This window comes from Eschrichtius robustus, chromosome 7 (assembly GCF_028021215.1).
Source record: "Eschrichtius robustus isolate mEscRob2 chromosome 7, mEscRob2.pri, whole genome shotgun sequence".
Classification (NCBI taxonomy): domain Eukaryota; kingdom Metazoa; phylum Chordata; class Mammalia; order Artiodactyla; family Eschrichtiidae; genus Eschrichtius; species Eschrichtius robustus.
Window position 1 is genome coordinate 122,943,857 of NC_090830.1, and position 20,932 is coordinate 122,964,788.

The following is a 20,932-nucleotide window of genomic DNA, read 5'->3' on the forward strand; positions in this document are numbered from 1 at the left end:
ACAGACACCCCCCCCCCCTCCCCCCCACTGCATCGGCCGGTTTCTTAACTGTGCCACACTCTTCCGTTCAAAGTCGTGAACCTTGTAATTTTAAAAATCTGAATCAATTATGGCCTGTCTCCATTTTTGGCCTGTTTGAATCCTGGCTCTGTGAATGTTTGGAGCACGAGGGAACTGATATTCCCAGCAGTGCTATTTGTGAAGCTCATCTTGCTATGATAAATGAAACCGAACTTTACCTTCTTTGGTTGGGACTGGCATTGTTTTGCCTGGTGGTGTTGGCGTGTCTCCTGGCATGACACTGAAACCACATGTATAGTTAATTGGTTGGATGTGGCAGGGTTCAGTATCTCATGGGAGGTCTATTGGAACCTTGCCTCTGACGACAGCCTCGTGTCTTTCGAAGACTTTTGCTCTCGCCTTCATACGTGCTTATTTTATGTTATTAATCCTATACTGGACTTGAATTATTGTGGCATTCTATCAAAAGAATTGGGTGCATTAGTGCTTATCCCATTAAAGAAACTTTAAAAGTTTATATACATGAATGTGTATTTTTTTTTTAAGTCTCTAAGAAGTTAGTTATATATCGTACCCTGTCGTAAAACGGGCATGCCAGCAGCTAGGATTTGGGCCAGTGTTTTTATTTTCTTGTTTGTATCTACGATGAGTGTATTTTATTACTATGAGATTTGATCTTTGTGACTCATACGTAATACAACAAAATATTCAGGCTTCATATTTGACACAGTCAAATTTTCTGCTGGACCTGATTATTGAGAACAGAATACTAGATGTGAGTTTTTTCTTGGTTTCTTTATCAGTTACTGTAATCAGGAAGTCATAAACATAACTCAAAAACACTGTGCTTTGTTAATTTCTTCAAAGAAACATGTTTTATGGGAAGCAGTGTGGTATAATAGATGTATTCAGACAGACCTGGAATTAAATCCCAGTTATTCCATTTGTCAGTTGCATGATTTTGAGCAAGTTACGTTGACTTTGCCAAGCCTTACTTTCCTCACTTATAAAATGGAAGCAATTATTTACCTTTCAGGTTTATTATGCAGACTATATAATATATCTAAAGTTCTTACTTCATAGGAGAGCTCAGTAAATGTTATTGTTAGCAGCTTTTAAAGTTATACTCATTGTTATTGTTATTATAAAGTGAATTGTTAAGTCTGGTAAGCACCTAGCACAAAAACTGACATGTAATTATACTTTCCCTGCCTCCCCAATCTAAGCCACTTGACTATTTACAGAAGGTAAATTTGAGACAAATTCATAAATATTTCAATATTAGGATTTGAAATATACATAATTAGTTTGAAGTTTTATAGGGTCACTTGATCTGGCATACAATTAAAACTTTATCAAAATGGATAATTAAGACCTCACTGTACCCTAAACCTCACTAGGTGTGACTAATTGGCAGAAATATTAGTTTGATTTGCAGATTTTTTTTTTTTTAGAATTTTGTTTTAATTGAGTAACTTCAGTTGCTGTTATTAGTTGTTAGCTGTTATTCATTTGTTCCACCCAGCTTTGGCTTTCAGTTTCTATAAAATATTTCCAAATACCTGCTTCAAGTTATAATTAATACTTTTAGTAGCTGCATTTATTTACTTATAAGCAACAAACTCATTATCTTTGTTTTCTTAAATTGGTTAAACAGAGATGCTGTACTTTTAATCTACTTTTGTTTAACAAAATTTTTCTTCATAGTGTGTAGTTAAAATTGTAAATCATGGTCAAGTAATTATAAATTCTAATTTACAAAAGCACAGATTAATGAGATTCTGTTTTTCTTTTCTTTGGAGGGAAGGGAACATGCTCTTCTTCAATATTAATGTTGCTTCCATGAAATCTGTAATAATAGCAGTGTGTTTTGCTTAACTTTGCATTTAAAATATTTTGTATTTAAGGTCTCACTCAAATCCAGAGCATTTCAGCTCTTCTCTTATGAAATTGGCTTAGGTATTTTGTATGTTTATCCTTATATTTTAACACTGTTTTTTGATATTTAGTTTATTATTAAGGTTGACCTTCATTCTTAGTAGCCCATTTGTACCTAATCATGTACTTAAGTCCTTTTAATATTTGATATTTCCTCTTATTTTTACCTAAATGTGTTAATCTTACTTCCTTTCACACACAGACTAATATACCCTTTCTGAAAGAATTTAGTAGCTTTTTCTTACTATATTTGCAGACTGTCTCATAATAGTAGCTTTCCCATCTCCTACCTCCCCACTCCCTTCCTGCCCTGCCAATCCCTTCCTTAGAAATAATAATTGTTCACATTTTAATAGAAAATTTTAAGTAAATTATCTTTATCATTTCCTTTAATCATTTTTTATTTTGTGTAAATTTCAGGATTAGAATGGCTGAACACAGAAGAATCTATTTCTGTCTACAAGGATCTATGTGGAAAAGTGGTCGTCCTTGATTTCTTCACCTACTGCTGCATAAACTGTATTCACCTTTTGCCTGATCTTCATGCATTAGAACACACATACTCTGATAAAGGTATCTACCCTTTAATTGGTTTCTAACAGTCTGTCCTGGCATAGTCACTGAAAGAGTAGCTGACTCATTTTGCTCATAGGAGAATGAAACATTTGGCAAGACTTCAATGATTCTAAAGTAATTTCTAATCTATGAATTAAGGACTCCATGTACCTTTTCATGAAGAATTAAGCTTAGTGATAATGGTTTGCCTTCCTAAAGAACCAGCATTTAGTCTATGGTTTTTCTTTAAAGATAGGACATAGTTTACTTTTTTCATGATCAATTATTTTAAAAAGGTCATTTTGTATATCTGGACTTACCTAAATTTGTTCTATGAAAAAAAGAAAAAATGAAATGTGTGACTAATTTTATATTCTTCTTGTTGCGATAAAAAGGTTTAAAGTTCTTATTAGGAAATATGATTACGCTTCCTTTAATTTCCAGTGACATAAACTACTACCTGTACTAATACTTTAGAAGGCAAAATATTATAACAGATACTTTTTCTTTGACCCTGCTTTATTTAAAAATTATTTATAAAGGTTAATGTTTTCCAAAGCACACTAGGAAATCCTTTTTTATGGTATTACAAATTCTGAAAATGTAAGAGATTATACTTAATATTTTCTTTAGAACTTTGGCATTTTTTCAGATTTTTTTTCTTGTTTACTTCTTTCTAAAAAGAGCATATGGGATAAATGAAACGAATTAAAGGTTCCATTTAATTAGGCTTAAATTAATTGAAGCTGTCCTCTTTGCAGTGACTAAGAAGAAGAGGGGGGGTCACTGATCTTGTGAGAGTAAAGATGAGAATAGAGTATACATGTACAAAAATGAAGGATTTCTTGAAACTTAGTTTAAAAAAAGGAGTGTTGGGTAAAATCTTCAGTGCAAGTGAAACTTCAGATGCTTTTAAATTGTAACGGGCTGTATATTGGAATTGCCTATTGATGAGGGCTACCAAGAACTCAAATATTCCCAATAGCTAAACCATGTTTTCAAAAATTCATCTATATTTAAGAAAGATGAGTATTTCATTATCTCCTAGGTTTTGGATACTTGTGTGTCTTGTTCAAGTCCATGTAATAAATACATTTATTGAGTATGTATTATGTGCAGGGTACTCTAACTGCTGGGGAAACATGTAACAAAGTTGAATTAAAGCATTATGGAACATGGGGAAAGAAGTAACTTGCTTTGCCTAGAAGCTTTGGAAAATATTTCTCAAGAGAAGGAGACAATTAAGCTGGAACTTGAAAAATGAGCAAGAGTGCAGCTGAAAATGAAAATGGGGCAGGAGGGACACTCCCGGCTGAGGAAGTGACAGGTAAACAAGGAGGGAAGCACAGAAGAGTAGGTTTGGAGAGTGGTAAATAGTTTAGTGTCACAAGATTGTAGGGGCCCCTGGGAAAAGTTAAAGGAGAGGAAGGTAGATTAGGTTCAGACAGCGTTATGAAGGGCTTTGTATAATGTTCTTTTTTTTTTTTTTAATTAATTAATTAATTTTTAAATTTATTTTTGGCTGTGTTGGGTCTTCATTTCTGTGCGAGGGCTTTCTCTAGTTGCGGCAAGCGGGGGCCACTCTTCATCACGGTGCGTGGGCCTCTCACTGTCGCGGCCTACTTGTTGTGGAGCACAGCTCCAGACGCGCAGGCTCAGTAGTTGTGGTGCACGGGCTTAGTTGCTCCGCGGCATGTGGGTTCCTGCCGGACCAGGGCTCGAACCCGTGTGCCCTGCATCAGCAGGCAGACTCTCAACCACTGCGCCACCAGGGAAGCCCTGTATAACGTTCTTAATAGTCAAGTTAATGGACTTTTTCATCCATTGAAATTACAGAGATGTTTAAGGTTGTTTTTGATTTACTTGTTTAAGAGGAGGATGACAGTACGATTTGTGTTTCAGAATGGCACTTACAGACTCGGTTAAAAATCCTAAAGTTAACCATTTCCTACTTAAGATCATCCCTAATGGACTGTTTAACTTAATTGGTTAACCCCATACCTGAAGCAAATTCAGTGGCTTCTTAGAATGGATCCTTAACAATCTCTTTACCAGTTTACTGAAAATATTTTTATAACACGTTGTGACAAAAAATAATAACTTTTTTATATATAAATACACTTCTGAAAAGTAAAATACTTTGTAAGTGGTTTCAACATTGTAATTTCAAAGAAACATTACTTCATTATTCTGCTGTATGAAGATGCTGGTAACTTAGAAATAAAAGATTTTTGTATCGCTTAGAAGATAAGTTCAGTTCATATTCACAAAAACAGGCATACCTAGAGATTATCATATGAAAGTTCAGTAGGCTGTCACTAAATTTGCTTTCTTGCTGCTGTCTTTTTTTTTTTTAATTTTTATTGGAGTATAGTTGATTTACAATGTTATGCTAGTTTCAGGTGTACAGTAAAGTGAATGAGTTATATATATGTATATATCCATTCTTTTTCAGATTCTTTTCTCATATAGGTTATTACAGAATATTGAGTAGAGTTCCCTGTGCTATACAGTAGGTCCTTGTTAGTTATCTATTTTACGTATAGTAGTATATGTATGTTAATTCCAATCTCCTAATTTATCATGATGCTGTGTCTTATTTCATTACTATCTGATATGTTTCTGAATTTATCTTCAGCAATGCTATGTATGTTCTTGAAGAGACATTCAGCAGCCTGTTTTTTTTGCATGAAATATTCAGTTCATTTTATCAGTAAGCTGGAAATGCTCAGCTGAGTGAGGAAGTGCATTTTAATTCAAAAACACTCTGAAAGAAGCCCACTTTAATACTCAGTCTCCTTCCTCTGTAAACAGCTTTTAAAGTCAGGTTTGTAATGGTGACCAGTATCACTTTCACAGTAGCATAAAAGAAATTATAAATGCCAAAGATCTAAAGCAAAAGTAAAAAGATACTTAATAGTAATGAATGGTTCTGGTTTCTCCTTGAGGGTTTCTAATTTCTTTTACCTGTTTATGCTGGATACATTAATGATATATAATACCCAAATTTAGCACAATGGCTATCATCTAAGGAAAAGCACTTGTTTTATAAGAAAACATCTAGTAGGAAAACTTGGCATATTTTAAAATGTGTTTGCTAGGTGAGTGTTAATATATAATTAAATCAGACTTTAAAAACCTAAATGCCATAACACTGCTGAATAAATGCTGGTATTCTCGTTATGTGGTATATGCTATTTTTCACTTTATTAAAAATTAGAAGAATGTATTTCTAATTTATAGGGAATCTAAACCATTTAATGAGTCAATATACAATTTTACTCTGTGTCAGGGTTCCCAAAACCACCCCCAGGTCAATAATTCTTTAGGAGGACTCACAAGATTCAGCATGTAGCTGTACTCATGGCTATAATTTATTACAACAAAAGGACACAAAGCAGAATCAGCCAAGGGAAAAAACGCATGGGGCTGAATCCAGGGGAGACCAGGAGCAAGCCGAGTCCTCTCGGTGGAGTCGTGTAAGAGGTGCTTAATTCCCCCAGCAAGGAGTTGTTATAGTGAGTTTGGATGTTGTTGCCAACCAGGGAAGCTCACTAGAGACAACACCCAGCACTTTAGACCTTGTGAGCTACTCTCATCAGTTCTGGGAATGATGGCAATGCTTCCGAAATACAGGCAAGGGCCAGCCTGTAAGCAGGTCTTTGAAAGAATAGCAGTGGGGCCTGCTATGTTAACTTTTTTTTGTACACACTTCACACTTCCTTTTTGCAGCACCCCATATACTGATTATTCTTTGTTCTTAAATAGTTAAAGTATGACGAAAATATTGGCTGATATATGGCAAACTTTCAGAGTGTTTAATGTAGACACAGGGAAATGTCAGTTTTTGAAATTAAAAAAAAAATCATATTTGCTTCTGGTCTCTGCTTTTATTTAGTGTTCGGGTGATTTTGATTTTTTTACTTCATGTTTCCATCTCTCCACATCCTTCTTCCCTTCCCTCGGGGTGTTCTAGCCTCCGTGACCTGCCTTCATCCTTTCTTTCCTAGTAAAGTCATGCTCGTCTTTTAGATCTCAAAATGCCTCAACTTACAGGTTTTGTAACATCTAAAACTCCTTAAATATTTTTAGTTTTTGCATTGAACTAAGTTATTATACTGCCTGTGATTAAACTATACTGTCTGCTATATACTATATATAAATATGTACTACTGTGCATAATTGTATCTATATGTCTATACGTTTCTGAAAAATAAGACCTTTGTAGTTAGTTCCCTGACCAGGGATCGAACCCATGCCCCCTGCAGTGGAAGCACGGAGTCCTAAACCCTGGACTGCCAGGGAATTCCCTGAAGTTTCTTAAATGATTTTAAAAAGTTATTTTATTACTAATATTTTAGAAGCAGTTATTCTTTTTATTTGGTTTCACCTTTTCTCTTTCCCTTTCTTTTTCCTCTCCCTCTCGTCTCTCTTTCTTCCTTTTCTTCTTTCCATGTTTTATTTTAAAGGTAGTAGTTTTGATCCATGTGTTGGCAAAAGATCCATAAAGGGAAGAATCTTTTACATCCTATTTTTTATTGTGTATGATTAACAGAACAAGCAAAATATTTTAAGAAAAATTTCTGTATACTTTAAGGTTGTTGACACTGAAAAAAGGAGATGCATAGCTATTTGGCAGTTGTCCTTGTATGTAGATCAATATAGATATTCTATTTAGACAATATGATGTGGTTTATATATCGTACAAATATGTTTCTTCAGTATTTATGTCCTGTCCATTCTTTTCCTATTATGTATGAGGCACTACGCTGGTAAATGATAAAACAGTGTATGGTCCCTAAATAATTAATAGGAATTACAGTCTAACAAGGGGAAAACTTACAATCAAATAACCACACAAATATTTTTATAATTTCTGATTAGTGCTAAGAAGGAAAATTACAGACTGCTATGAAAACAAATAGTGAGGTTTAATCTGGAAGAATTAAAGAAAGCTTTTTTAAGAGTAAAAATTGAGCTGAGATCTAAAAAACAGGTATGACTTTACTAGGTGAGAACGTTCCAGGCAGAGAGACACTATGTGTCAAGGCTTTAAAGCAAGAGGAATAATGATATTCTGGACGAACTGAAGAAAGTCCTGGTTGCTACAGTACCCTGAGGGAGGGGAAGAAGAGTGGAAAAAGATGCTGGAGAGGTGAGATGTGGTTTTTGCATGTGGTTTTCCATCGGGAAAGCCTAGGATGGATTTTCTGCCAGAGGGTGATGTGATCAGATTTGTGGTTTTTAAAGATCAGTTCATCTCCTGGGTGGGCAGCTAATTAGTGGACAAGAAATGGATCAGTGACAAGGCTATCGTGCTCCCTGTGAGATATGATAATAAGCCCGTTATAGATGATAAGATCAATAGGACTCCGTCATGGATTAACTATGGGTTATGAGAGAGGGCTGGTTGGTTATTACAGAGATATCCTAGGTAGGTTTCTGGCTTGTATAATTGGAAAGACGGTGGTGCCATTTGGTGACGGGAAACGCTGTAGAAAGGACATTTGGAGGGGAAGTTCATGAGTTTAGTTTGAAGTATCTTTGAGACTTGCACTTCATTCTCCATCTGACTTCCATTGCTTTTAAGGAAAAGATCTCAGTTCTTATTATGACTTACAAGACTGACCCTATCTGCATGCTTATTCTTGTTTTGTCCCATGTTCCCCTTTGTTCTCTGTGTTTAGTCACTTACCTTCTTCAGTCTCTGTCTTGTCCCACTTTTCAATGTGTTGTTTTCTCTCCCTGAAATCTCCTCTCTTGCTCTCTTCACACAATTAACATCTTCTCATCATTTAGATCTCACCTCAGTCATCACTTTTTCAAAGAAGTGTTGGGATATATTGACCAAAGGAAAAAAATACATTTTTTGAAGTAATATATTAAGATATATATTGTGTATATATATTATATATATAAAATGTATTTGGACTCAACTCATGGTTTCTTTTTTAATTTGTTATTATAAGTCATCAATCATTTGTTTTGATTTTCAAATTTTCCGTATTTGACTAATGGGATCCCCTTCAAGCTATCACCTGTGTCCTTCTGACATGTCCTTATCATTCTCTGAGCACTTCTTTACTTGTCACAACAAAATACTTACGGGTTCATCTTGTACTTTCCCAGCCCCATCTCTGAATCAGCCACTTCTCCAAGGAGCTCTCATTCCTTTTAGTATTGAACATTGGGAATGGTTTTGAGAAACCAAGATCTGGACGCTAGACGTGCTTGTTGCTAGTGGGGTGTCTTTGCTTCCAGTCTCTCTCAACTAATTTAAAAACTATTTAAACTAGTCCCTCTCACCCCCCATGAGGTTATGTTATTCATTGGAAATATAGCTAGATTCATTTGTTTCTGTTTGTATTTTTAGGCCCCCTTTCTCCATTTCTGTTGATTTTGTTTTCAAGTATGCAAAATTATAACATGGTCTGAAAGTCAGAACTATACAGAAAGTATAGATCCATCCACCCATCTCTTCTGCCTGTTCCTACCTTCTCATTCTTTCTGTCCCATTCTTTTTCTTTTTTTAAATTTCTTCTTTTTAACATAAAAACTGACATACTATTGACATTTTTGTGCACTTCACTTTTATCATGTGACAGTCTTCCTGGTAGTCACTCCATATCAGTTTATAAAGAACTTCCTGGTTATTTTTAGTAGCTGCATAGTACTTTGTGTGTGTGTGTGTATGTGTGTACCATAATTTATTCAGCCACTCTCCTATCCTATGTATTGGCCCTTACTTTGTTTCTAATATTTAACAGTTACAAACACTGAATAATCTTGCGGATACATTTTTGTACTGCTGGTAGTATATCTTAAGGGTAAATTCCTAGAAGTGGGATTGCTGGGTCAAAGTTAAATGTATATACAATTTTGTTAGATATTGCCGTGTTCTGTACCAGGAGGACTGTACCAGTTTGCATTCTTTTTTTCTTTTTTTGGCCGCACCACGCAGCTTTCGGGATCGTAGTTCCCTGACCAGGGATCAAACCTGGGCCCCCTGCAGTGGAAGCGCGGAGTCCTAACCACTGGACTGCCAGGGAATTCCCTCAGTTTGCATTCTTACTTACAGTGTATTGTGTCTCTTTCCCCGTTGCCGCTCCAGTAAAATGTGTTGACATATTTTTACATTTTTACTGGTTTAGTATATGAGAAATGGTATCTCGGTGTAGTTTTAAATTGCATTTTAGAGTGGAGTTGAACAAGTCTTTTCATATGTTTATGACTATTTATTGTAAATGGGGTTTTGTTTACCATTATATCCTCCAAAACTGGGTATTATATAGGTATATAAAGTCTATTGATTTCTGTGTGTTAATTTTATATTCCACAACTTCCTGAATCTTTTATTATTTGGGTTAGTTTTGTAATTGATTCTCTGGAGTTTCCCTAACATACTATCATATTATCTGCAAAGAAAATTTCCAGTTCTTAACACTTGTAACTGATTTCTCTTGTCTGATTTTGTTGTCTACTACCACCCTTCCTACTTATTGTTAAATAGTAGTGGAAACAGTGGACATCTCTGCCTTGTTCCTTATCTTACTGGAAAACTTCTAGTTCTTCTCCATTAAGTTAGAGGCTGGTTTTAGGACTCAGTTATATTTATTTACTCAACTAACAAATTATCAAAGTACAAAATTACTTTAAATTATATCTCAATAAACCTGATGTTAAAAACAAAAACCTATCTCTGCTGCTTCTGGGTTTGGAGGAGAATGGTGGCTCCCTAATTTTGAATCTCCCCACGTCCCTTTCCCCCGCTCCCCAAACATAAAAACAACAGGGAGAGTAAATAGAACCACACTTGATCCTACGTTCAGCAATACGAGGAGACAGAGAATATCATGGCCTTCAAATTACCTGTAAGTTGTGAAATAAACTTAATTCCATTAAAGATCCTGCTGCTACTAGCCAGCAGGTGCTGAGAACAGAAATGGGGGAGGCTTAAAAGACTCCATGAAAAAAATAAAGTGGTTCAGAGGACTTAGGCAAAGCACAAACAGAGTAATACCCTTACCTGCAGAAAGAGAAACTCCAACACTAACTGCAAAATACTGAACACAGGTTTGGATATACTAGAACATAGTACTTGCTCTTGAAAGAGTGTGGGACTGGGAACAGAAGCCTCAGAGAAGCATTGCTTCTGGAAGAGAATCAGATATGTAGAGGTGTGTGTAGTTTCCCTTGGAGACAGTCTACTGAAGGGAACGAAGAAGATACGAGGGAAAAGTTAAGGATGCTGCAGAAACAAAAGAATATACACATCAACTCCTTCTTCCAGCAGCGCTGTCTGAAAAGAGACTGCACAGAAAAGGGGGACTGTCAGAAGAGGGCACTCTCAAACTAGGAGCTCTGTCCAAAAAATGATTAGGATTATTAAAAAGCAGATCACATCCATATAAAACTAAAAAGCTAAAAATGTGATTGAAAGTTGAAATGCTGATGAAAATTCTCACTTAATCAAAAAGTTGACAGAAACTATAACACAGTCCTCCATATTGAATGACATATCCTCTAAAAGTATTTAGGAGTAATGAAAAAGCTTGAATCAGAAATTTAAAAACTAAAAACAAATGGACACGCCCCCCCCCCCAAAACAAGGGAAGAAATGAGTGTTGATTGAACCAGAAAAGAAATAGAAGAAAAAAGTCCGAATAATATTAGAGATGAAGACTAAATTACAGGGTGTCCAAGGGATAATAAATTCATGTCAAAATGTTATAAGGGGCATTGAGCTAAAGCAGGGTTATAAAAACAGACTTAGAGACTGAAAACGAGCTTAAAAAAAAAAAAAGTATAAAGGGTTAGAGAGGAAATGATTGAATTGGAAGACTAGGAGAAGAGGTCCAACATAAGACTACTTTGGAGACTGAAGAAGAAAATCAAAACAACTGACCAGATCTAATATCTAAAATTAGAATCCAAGAAGACATTCCAGAAATAAAAGGAACCTTAAATCTACATATTGAAAGGGCCTACTAGATACCAGGGAAAATACCCAGAACAGCCTAAGAAGTATCCTAGTAAAACTATTACACTTTAAAGATGTTTTAAAAAAAAGTCCTCAGGACCTCTAGGAAAAGATGACTTTGAAAGACATGTAAATTAGACTGGACAGACTTTTCACAAATAACATACAAAGCAATGTAACAGTGAAGCAACATTTCTAAGAATCTTAAGGAAGTACAAACCAAGGATTTTATATCTAAGCAGCTGCCTTTCAAGAATCAAACAGGGTTATAGAAAGGTTTTTTAATTTGTTTTTATAAATTTATTTATTTATTTTTGGCTGCGTTGGGTCTTCGTTGCTGTGAGCGGGCTTTCTCTAGTTGCTGCAAGCGGGGGCTACTCTTTGTTGCGGAGCACGGGCTGTAGGCGCTCAGGCTTCAGTAGTTGTGGCTCGCAGGCTGTAGAGCGCAGGCTCAGTAGTTGTGGCACACAGGCTTAGTTGCTTTGCGGCATGTGGGATCCTCCCGGACCACGGCTCGAACCCGTGTCCCCTGCATTGGCAGGCAGATTCTTAACCATTGTGCCACCAGGGAAGTCCTAGAAAGACAGTTTTGAATGCCCAAGAACTCAGAGAATACTATGCCCATGTGCCCTTTCTGGTGAATCTACTTGAAGGAGATTCTAACCAGGTGTGACTAAGGAAACTCCAAACGGATGAATGAAGACTACATACATGTATTTGTAGAGCTGTGACCAACGAGGATGAGGCGTTTTGGTGAATCAGTCAGAGTTTGATCAGAGGAGAAGGACCACTAGGAGTCAGGAGAAATAATAAGGATTTGTTAAAGGCACTTGACCTTATGTAATTGTGGGAGCTGGTTAACTAGTCTACATGTATACAGCTGTTGCTTCTGTGTCTGATGCCTCAATTTGAAGTCAGAAGTTCAGGCAGTTGAAAAGGAAAGATGGATAAGAAGTAGGGGAGATCAAGGGTAAACTGCAGTCTGCACGCATGAACTGGAACCTATGTAAGCTTCCAATTTAAATAATGAGGTGACCAGAAAAATAAGTTTGTTCCCTTCATCAGGAGCTAAAAACTTGCCTGGCCCAGGAGTTGCAAAAGCTGAGGGAGGAGATCTGGCAGGAGGTGGTGCAGCTGCCGGGGCCCAGCTGCTACGCCACAACCACTGAGGTGAGCCAGTAGATGAGCTACAGAGTGTGTCAACTGCAGTAGCACCTGGTGCCCTGCACCAATCTTCCAACAAGAGAGGATATGGCTGCTGCTGCCTTTAACACCTTCCAGTTCTCTCACATAATATCTTGTGGTCCAGGATAACCCAGAGCTAGGCAGGGAATAGAATACTGGAAAACAATTCCAACTTAGCTAAGTCGATAAATCCATCACCCAAGAGTAGAAGAATAACATAAAATCATATATTCTGACAAAATTAGAAAGAATGCAACTAAAGAGAGATGGAAAGAAAAAGGAGAGAGGGGAAACAGAAGACTATTGATTATTGTATAGGTAATAAGTGGTAAAGGATGCCATTTAAAAATGATAGGCCAGATAGTAAAAGGTTATAAAAAATGGGGATTAATACTTTTATAATATGATTAAAAAGTATTAATAGAAAATAACCACCGGAACAGAAATAGAAAACTTTTTAAATAGAAGCAATAAGTTGCTTCCTTTATTGCTTGGTACATGGATATTCCTAATTGTTTTATCTTTGTTGTGAATGCTTTTCACATTAAAACGTTTCTTCCTTTGTCCTGCTTAATGCTTTGGGGCTTGAAATCTACCTTGTCGGGTAGATCCTACCTACCAGGATCACACCCTTGTGTTCCTGTCGCTTTCATTTGCCCACGTATCTTTGTGCATATCTTTATTTTTAGCTTTTCTGATCCAAATCTTTTTAGTAGATGAGTTAAACCCATTCACATTTATTTATAAGTATTATTATGTATAGTTATTGTGTTATTTTGTGTATTAGGTTTTATTTGCTGTTTCTCAACATGATGTGCTTTTTTGCTATTTTACTTTACTGATTTCTTTTGATATATAGAAAATGTTGTATTTCTCTTTGATTGATTATCTTTGTACTTATAACTTTAAAAAATAATAATAATGAACATTTGTTGAAGTTTTACAGTAAACTAGGTACTATGCTAAATGCCTTATACAGATTATCTTTTTAAATCCTCAAAACTGACCTATGAGGCAATTCCTATTATTTTCCCATTTTACAAATAAGAAAACTGATGCACAGAGAGATTAAGTAACATACCCGAGGTAACTTGTTACTTGGTAATCAATGCTGAGTCTTTCTCTGAATCCAGCCTAACACTTCATACTTTTTTTTTCTATATTATTTTCTTGATATACTGTATTGATTAGGTAGAAGAAATATGTTGTTTTTAGTTTTTAGTTTTCAGCAGGTCTGCTGTCTACAATAAGGTTTGTTCTAAGAACTATACAATAGGAATTTTAAATAAATCAAAGACCTTATGGAAACATCTTGTTCATATTCATTATGTTAATCTATAATAGAATTAGGTCAGAAAAATTTAAGAGGATAATGTGATAATAAATACCAACAAAAAGCAATCATAGTCACTGTGAATTTCAAAGGGGCTTAAAACAGGTGGAAAAAAGTTATAAAATTTCAACATCTTCTAAGAAAATAGAGAATATTATTTTAAAGCTTTATCTAGATAAAGGACACAGGGTTGTTTTTTTTTTTTTTTTTTTTTTTTAACTTTTATTGTATTTTATTTTTGCCACGCCATGCAGCTTGCGGGATCTCAGTTCCCCGACCAGAGATTGGACCCCAGTCATGGCAGTGAAAGCCTGGAATCCTAACCACTAGGCCACCAGGGAACTCCCATAGCTTAACTTCTTTTTTTTTTTTTTTAATAGCTACTTTATTTATTTATTTTTTTGGCTGTGTTGGGTCTTCGTTTCGTGCGAGGGCTTTCTCTAGGTCTTCGTTTCGTGCGAGGGCTTTCTCTAGCTGCGGCAAGCGGGGGCCACTCTTCATCGCGGTGCGCGGGCCTCTCACTATCGCGGCCCCTCCCACTACGGGGCACAGGCTCCAGACGCGCAGGCTCAGCAGTTGTGGCTCACGGGCCCAGCTGCTCCGTGGCATGTGGGATCCTCCCAGACCAGGGCTCGAACCCGTGTCCCCTGCATTAGCAGGCAGATTCTCAACCACTGCGCCACCAGGGAAGCCCCAGGACACAGGGTTTTAAACTTAAAATAGCTGCATGGTTTTGATCATATGTGTTTGAATTTATATTTAAATGTTAATTTTTTATTCATGAGTGTAAATGCAGTTGAAGATACTAATTTAGTTCTATGTTTCCTCTTTTTTAATGTCTGACTGTTTATACTTATTTATGACCCAAAACCTAATATGTGGATGGTGATATTCAAACTTTAATACTTCATAATGTTCAACATATAATTTTTCCCGTTTAGATGGTCTTCTGATTGTTGGTGTTCACTCGGCTAAGTTTCCAAATGAAAAAGTCCTGGATAACGTTAAGAGTGCTATTCTTCGATACAACATCACCCACCCTGTGGTTAATGATGCAGATGCCAGCCTTTGGCAAGAACTAGAAGTTTCCTGCTGGCCAACTCTGATCATACTTGGACCCCGTGGAAACATGTTGTTTTCTTTGATTGGAGAAGGACATAGAGAGAAATTACTTTTATATACTTCAATAGCTTTAAAATATTACAAAGACAGGGGACAGATCAGAGATAATAAAATTGGAATAAAACTCTATAAAGATTCTTTGCCACCTTCACCATTGCTGTTTCCTGGCAAAGTAACAGTAGACCATGTTTCTAATAGATTGGTAATAGCAGACACTGGACATCATAGAATTTTGGTCGTCTGGAGGAATGGACAAATTCAGTACAGCATTGGAGGTAAAGTTTGCTAATTATGTTATATAATGTATTTTACGTTATACATGTAAAAAAATTGTTCAAGGAAATGTATTAAAATTGAAACTTATAAATAAGAACTAATTGTAGAAGGGCAATATACACTGATTTTAACTTCATCAGAAATTATTTTGTTAATTGTGTCTGAATTAATCTCTTCTCACTCCCTCAAAAACAAACAAAACTACCCAAAAAACTCCATTAAGATCAAAAGGAGGAAATCTTTTGTGTAATTTTCAAGTATATTCATATATCCCACCTTGTTTTTTCAAAAAACTGCCACACTATTGTATCTTATGAAAGTATTATATACATTTTAGATGTCGGGCATTTTAAATGGAAGTATTTCACTTTCCATCAAAATATAGCCATATATATGTGTGTATATATATATATATATTTATTTGTTTGTTTGTTTATGGCTGCGTTGGGTCTTTGTTGCTGCGTGCGGGCTTTCTCTAGTTGCAGCGAGTGGGGGCTACTCTTCGTTGTGGTGCACGGGCTTCTCATTGTGGTGGCTTCTATTGTTGCGGAGCACAGGCTCTAGGCAAGCGGGCTTCAGTAGTTGTGGCACGCAGGCTGAGTAGTTGTGGCTCGCGGGCTCTAGAGCGCAGGCTCAGTAGTTGTGGCGCACGGGCTTAGTTGCTCTGCGGCATGTGGGAGCTTCCCGGACCAGGGCTCGAACCCATGTCCCCTGCGTTGGCAGGCGGATTCTTAACCACTGCGCCACCAAGGAAGTCCCTAGCCATATGTTTTTTAAGACCACAACAATACCCTAGGAAGTTGAGTCTTAGATTATGAAATAACCTAGGATTTGTATATTATTATACTTTTCTCTCCTTCCATTAAGAACTTAAGCATACTTCTGAATCCATTCCATTTGGTTGTAGTGAAATAAAAGTATCATACAGGCATAGATCATTTTCTTCCATATCTCCCTGGTCTTGATCTAAAAAGGGCTCTTATTGACATATAATTAATAAAATCTGTTAAGTACATTATTAATCCTGCTCACCAGGCTGAACTGACATCTGACAACATAATTAGTCAAAGAGAAAAGTAATTCATCTCTTTGCAATCCTACTTTAGTCACACATGCAGTGTTAGTACATAAAGTAGGGATATCAACATTCCTGATGCAAATAAACTAATAAATAAACTAAAAAATAAACTGATTGTTTCCTAAGCCCTGGGGCTATTCTTAGTATGCCAAGGTATCATTCCCTTAGCTCTTGAATTCATTGGTTTCTTGTTTGTTGTTTCTGTTAGAGTTTGTGTGTGTTCTGTGTTGTTTATTTTGCTTGGGCAACTTGGTATTTTGGTTAATAACAGGAAGTTATGACAGTTGTTACTCAAAAAGCATCTGTTATAGCAAGTTACATTTAAATGGTTAAAAGTTTTTAATAGATTCTAAAATTTTCTAAATAGTTTAGATGGATATTCTCCTTTGTTAAACAGAGGAACCAGCAGCAAGCTACCTTTTCCAAACGTGTTTCTAGGAATATTGTCATCTTGTGATAAACTTATAGTTATTCTACAATTTTTAAAAAAGAATTCTGTGGTCAGATACACTCAGGAAATACTGGTCAGATGTGCTTTAAAAGATTTTTGGTGGTGGTGGTGTCACTGTACTCAGATCTTTTACTCTGCCTAATGTATCTCATGAATATATGAGAGGAGGTTACAGTATACAGTATTTTCCAATCTGAAGTGATCACAGTACTCTCCCTTTTTTTTCCCCAGGGAACTCTCATCACCAACAATAATAAATAGTATTATTAATAATAGCAAACAAAAATATCCCTGGCATTATTCTAAGCACTTTACCTGTATTAATTTATTTAGTCCTCAGAGTGCTATGAGTTAGGTATATTATTAATTCCATTTTACAAAAGAGAAACTGAGACACACAGAACTTGCCCAGATCATCAGCTAGGAAGAGCTAGGGTTTAAACGAAGTGTGTTAACTTGGGATTCATGGGCTATTAAGAAATGCTTAAATGATCCTCATGATTTAGGAACCCCTTGAAATTCCTGTGACATTTTATGGGCATGTGTATTTTTGTAAGGAAAGGGTTTGTAATTTTCAGTTATAATCAAAGGAGTTTATCTTCCAAAATTGTTAAAAATCATTCATCTAGATAGTAAAAGATTTAAGTTATTTTTTTAATTCTTTCTAGTCTAGATAATAGGTAATTCAGATGCTTTTTGAAGTAATTTCTTCTGATATATACTACTAAAGTGTACTAGTAACCATTATCTAGTAAGCCCTGTCATTAGCAAAACTTACTCTTGAGAAAAATAGGTATCTTGAGATACAGTTTAGTTTTTAGGTAGAAGTATCAAGTTATTTATATTAAAATCCCAGCTTTAAATACAAATTTTATTTTTTTGGTGTTACTTTGAGATAACTTTAAGTGGAAAATTTTTGTCTTACGGCTATCTTGTCTTGTAGGACCCAACCCTGGAAGAAAAGATGGAATGTTTTCAGAGTCAACTTTTAACTCACCACAAGGTGTAGCCATAATGGATAATATCATATATGTGGCAGATACAGAAAACCACCTTATAAGAAAGGTAATTTTCCATTTTAAATTAAGTTTTAATCCTTCTAATCAGAAAAACTTATATTTACTTGCTACGTAAATATTTGAAGTGAGAGGGTGTTGCTTAAATACTTCAGATCATCCTCATTCAGCTTTTTTCAGAGGTTACTTGCTTTAACTTTGTTCTTAGACAAACCCATCAAATCGTTTTTTTAATCCTTTATTTTAAAGTCATGTGCCTAATCACCCAAAAGCTCCTCATTTTGAGGTATTTTCCTAACTACTATTTATAAAGTGATGCTTTGTCCTTTTTCAGTTAAATTTTCTCAAACTTAGGAAAAAAAAAAAAAATACCACTCCTGCATCCCTTCAGCTCTTATGCTTTGTCTGGGAATACTTATCTATCAATTAGTCTTAAAATTTCTTTTATCTCATTATAAAAGTAATATATGATCTTATTTTTTAAAAAATGAATTAATACATAAAGGTAAAAAAGGTCTCCTAATTATCTATTCAGGCTCTCCAGGGGTAACCAACCATTGTTAAAATTTGTGTCTTCAGAAATTTTCTACTCATGTACAAATAATTTTATATTGAAAGGACTGTCTCTAGAGAATCTTCTTTTTTAAACAAATGGAATCATAATGTACATACATAATTTCTACATTCTTTTTTTTAACTTTTTTTTTTCATGTTAGTCATATGACTATGACTGCATAGTATTATCTAGTTATTTTAAACATTTCTTATTGATGAGTATTCTGACTGTAATCTGTTGGTCTTTAAGTTGTTATTTCTATTTGGAAAATAAGTAAGTTCATCTAACCCATTCTGTCTGAACATGTATGTACTACATATTGTACCTAAGTACATTTAGGTACTTCCTTGCTTTTCTCGCTATTTCTCTCTCTTGATATTTTTGCCCATTTATATTACAAAATCATCAACTAATATATATATATAATAGGAAAAAACATATGTAGAACATTTAATAGTAACCACTGTAATGTAAATCTCCATGAGGGCATGACATTTGTTTTCTTTACTACTGAAATCCTAAGCACCTAAAACAGTGCCTAGCCCACAGTAGGTGTTTATTAGATATTTGTTGAATGAATTTATGAGCAAATAACATCTGTTGAACGAAGCATTTTCTAAAGCGTAAATTCCTCTTAATATGAAAAGATGTTACATGAAAAAAGGATTTTGTGGATTTATAAATTAAAGCAGACTTATTTTTTGAAAGTCTTGCTAATATATTTTAATATGCTAATATTATTGTGAATACACTAGTGGGGGGGATGTGTGTGCCGTATTTCTAAACTTATTTGACCAAGGAGCCCTTTTTAGGCAGAACTTTTCATAGGACTAATAGCTTAATGTTGTATACTCCGGGAAAAGTGCTTTATGTTACTAACTCCTTAGAGGTCAGTATTTCTTTATCATTATCTTTTTGGGGTTCTATGCTTCTAAAATTCATCATAGTGTCATAGATATCTAACAGGATATTGAAGTAGTAAGATACGTAGCCCACAACATACAGGGAGTACTTGTACTTTTTTGATTTTATGTTATTTCTCTTGCCTTAGGACTTAGTGGGTTTTGGAGTATTGACTGCATTTCAAATACTTTTTAAGTAGCATAATCATCATAACAAATATAGGTTACTCGAAGTCATTTTTATGACTTAGTTTAGTGTCTGCAAAAATGGAAATGAGAGAATTATGATTTCTTCCTTTTGTTTTAAAAGTATAAAATATTTATTGTATTTTACATTTGTTTAAAATCTCCTTTGCAGAGGGTTGATCATACTCCTACATTCACAGCTCATGAACATCATTGTTCCATGCCGACCTGTCTCTTGTTAGATTAACTTATTTATTAATTTGTAAATTCCTCTTCATCTCCATTCCCATTTCCCCTGCCATTCCCTGTACATAAGTACTCCTATAGGCAGCCTTTCTGATATGTTTAATTCACATCTTCTTATTTATCTGTGACCTTGTAAAACATGTAGTATTTTTTGTGTGTGTGTTTTTAACAACTTTATTGTGATATATTTTACATAGTACGAAGGTCACCCATTTCATGAATACAATTCAGGAATTTTTAGTAAATTTAACAAGTTGTGTAACCATCACCATAAATCATTTTTAGAACATTTTCATCCTCCTAGGAAGAACCCTCATGCCTGATTACAGTTAATCCCCGTTCCCACCCCCAGCCCTAATCTACTTTTTGTCTCTGTAAATTTGCCTCTTTGAACATTTCATATACACAGAATCATACAATATATGGTCTTATGTGTCTGGCTTCTTTCATTCTGTGTAATGTTTTTGAGGTTCATTGATGATGTAACATGTCAGTAATTAATTCCTTTGTATTGCTGGATAGCATTCTATTGCATGTATAAACGACATGTTATCCGTTTACCAGTTGGTGGACATTTAAGGTGTTTTCCAATTTTTGGCTATTTATAAATAATTCACATATTAGTTTTGTGTGGACATACATTTTTATTTCTCTTGGGTAGGTGTTGTAAATACTGGAAGTGTTGATTCGTATGTTTTATATTTTGTGTTTAACTTTTTGAGAACGTGCTAAACCACAGTGGTTGCATCATTTTACATTTCTATCTGCAATATATGTGGGTTCCAATTTCTCCATATCTTCACCATTACTTATCATTTTCCATTTTCTTTTTTTTTTTTTTTTTTCATTTTCCATTTTTAAATTTCTAGGCATTCTACTAGGTGTGAAGTGGCCTATCATTGTGGTTTGGAATATGCATTTCTCTAATGAGGAATGATGTTGAGCATCTTTTCCTACGTATATGGACCATTTGTTTATCTTCTTTTGAGAAGTGTCTATTCAGATTCTTTGACAATTTTTTATTGGGTTTTTTGTGTTTTTTATTATTGAGTTGTAAGAGTTCTTTATATATTCTAGATGCAAATTC

At 35.1% G+C, this 20,932-nt stretch overlaps 1 protein-coding gene across 1 annotated transcript in view; it reads left to right on the plus strand.

Annotated features, from left to right (window-relative positions):
* NHLRC2 (NHL repeat containing 2) overlaps nt 1–20,932 on the plus strand; it is a 50,492-nt gene that overhangs the window by 985 nt on the left and 28,575 nt on the right. Inside the window, exons 2-4 of the mRNA XM_068548606.1 lie at nt 2,380–2,532; nt 14,954–15,409; nt 17,883–18,004. Of these exons, the coding sequence (XP_068404707.1) occupies nt 2,380–2,532; nt 14,954–15,409; nt 17,883–18,004 (731 nt within the window). The remainder of the gene's footprint in view (nt 1–2,379; nt 2,533–14,953; nt 15,410–17,882; nt 18,005–20,932) is intronic.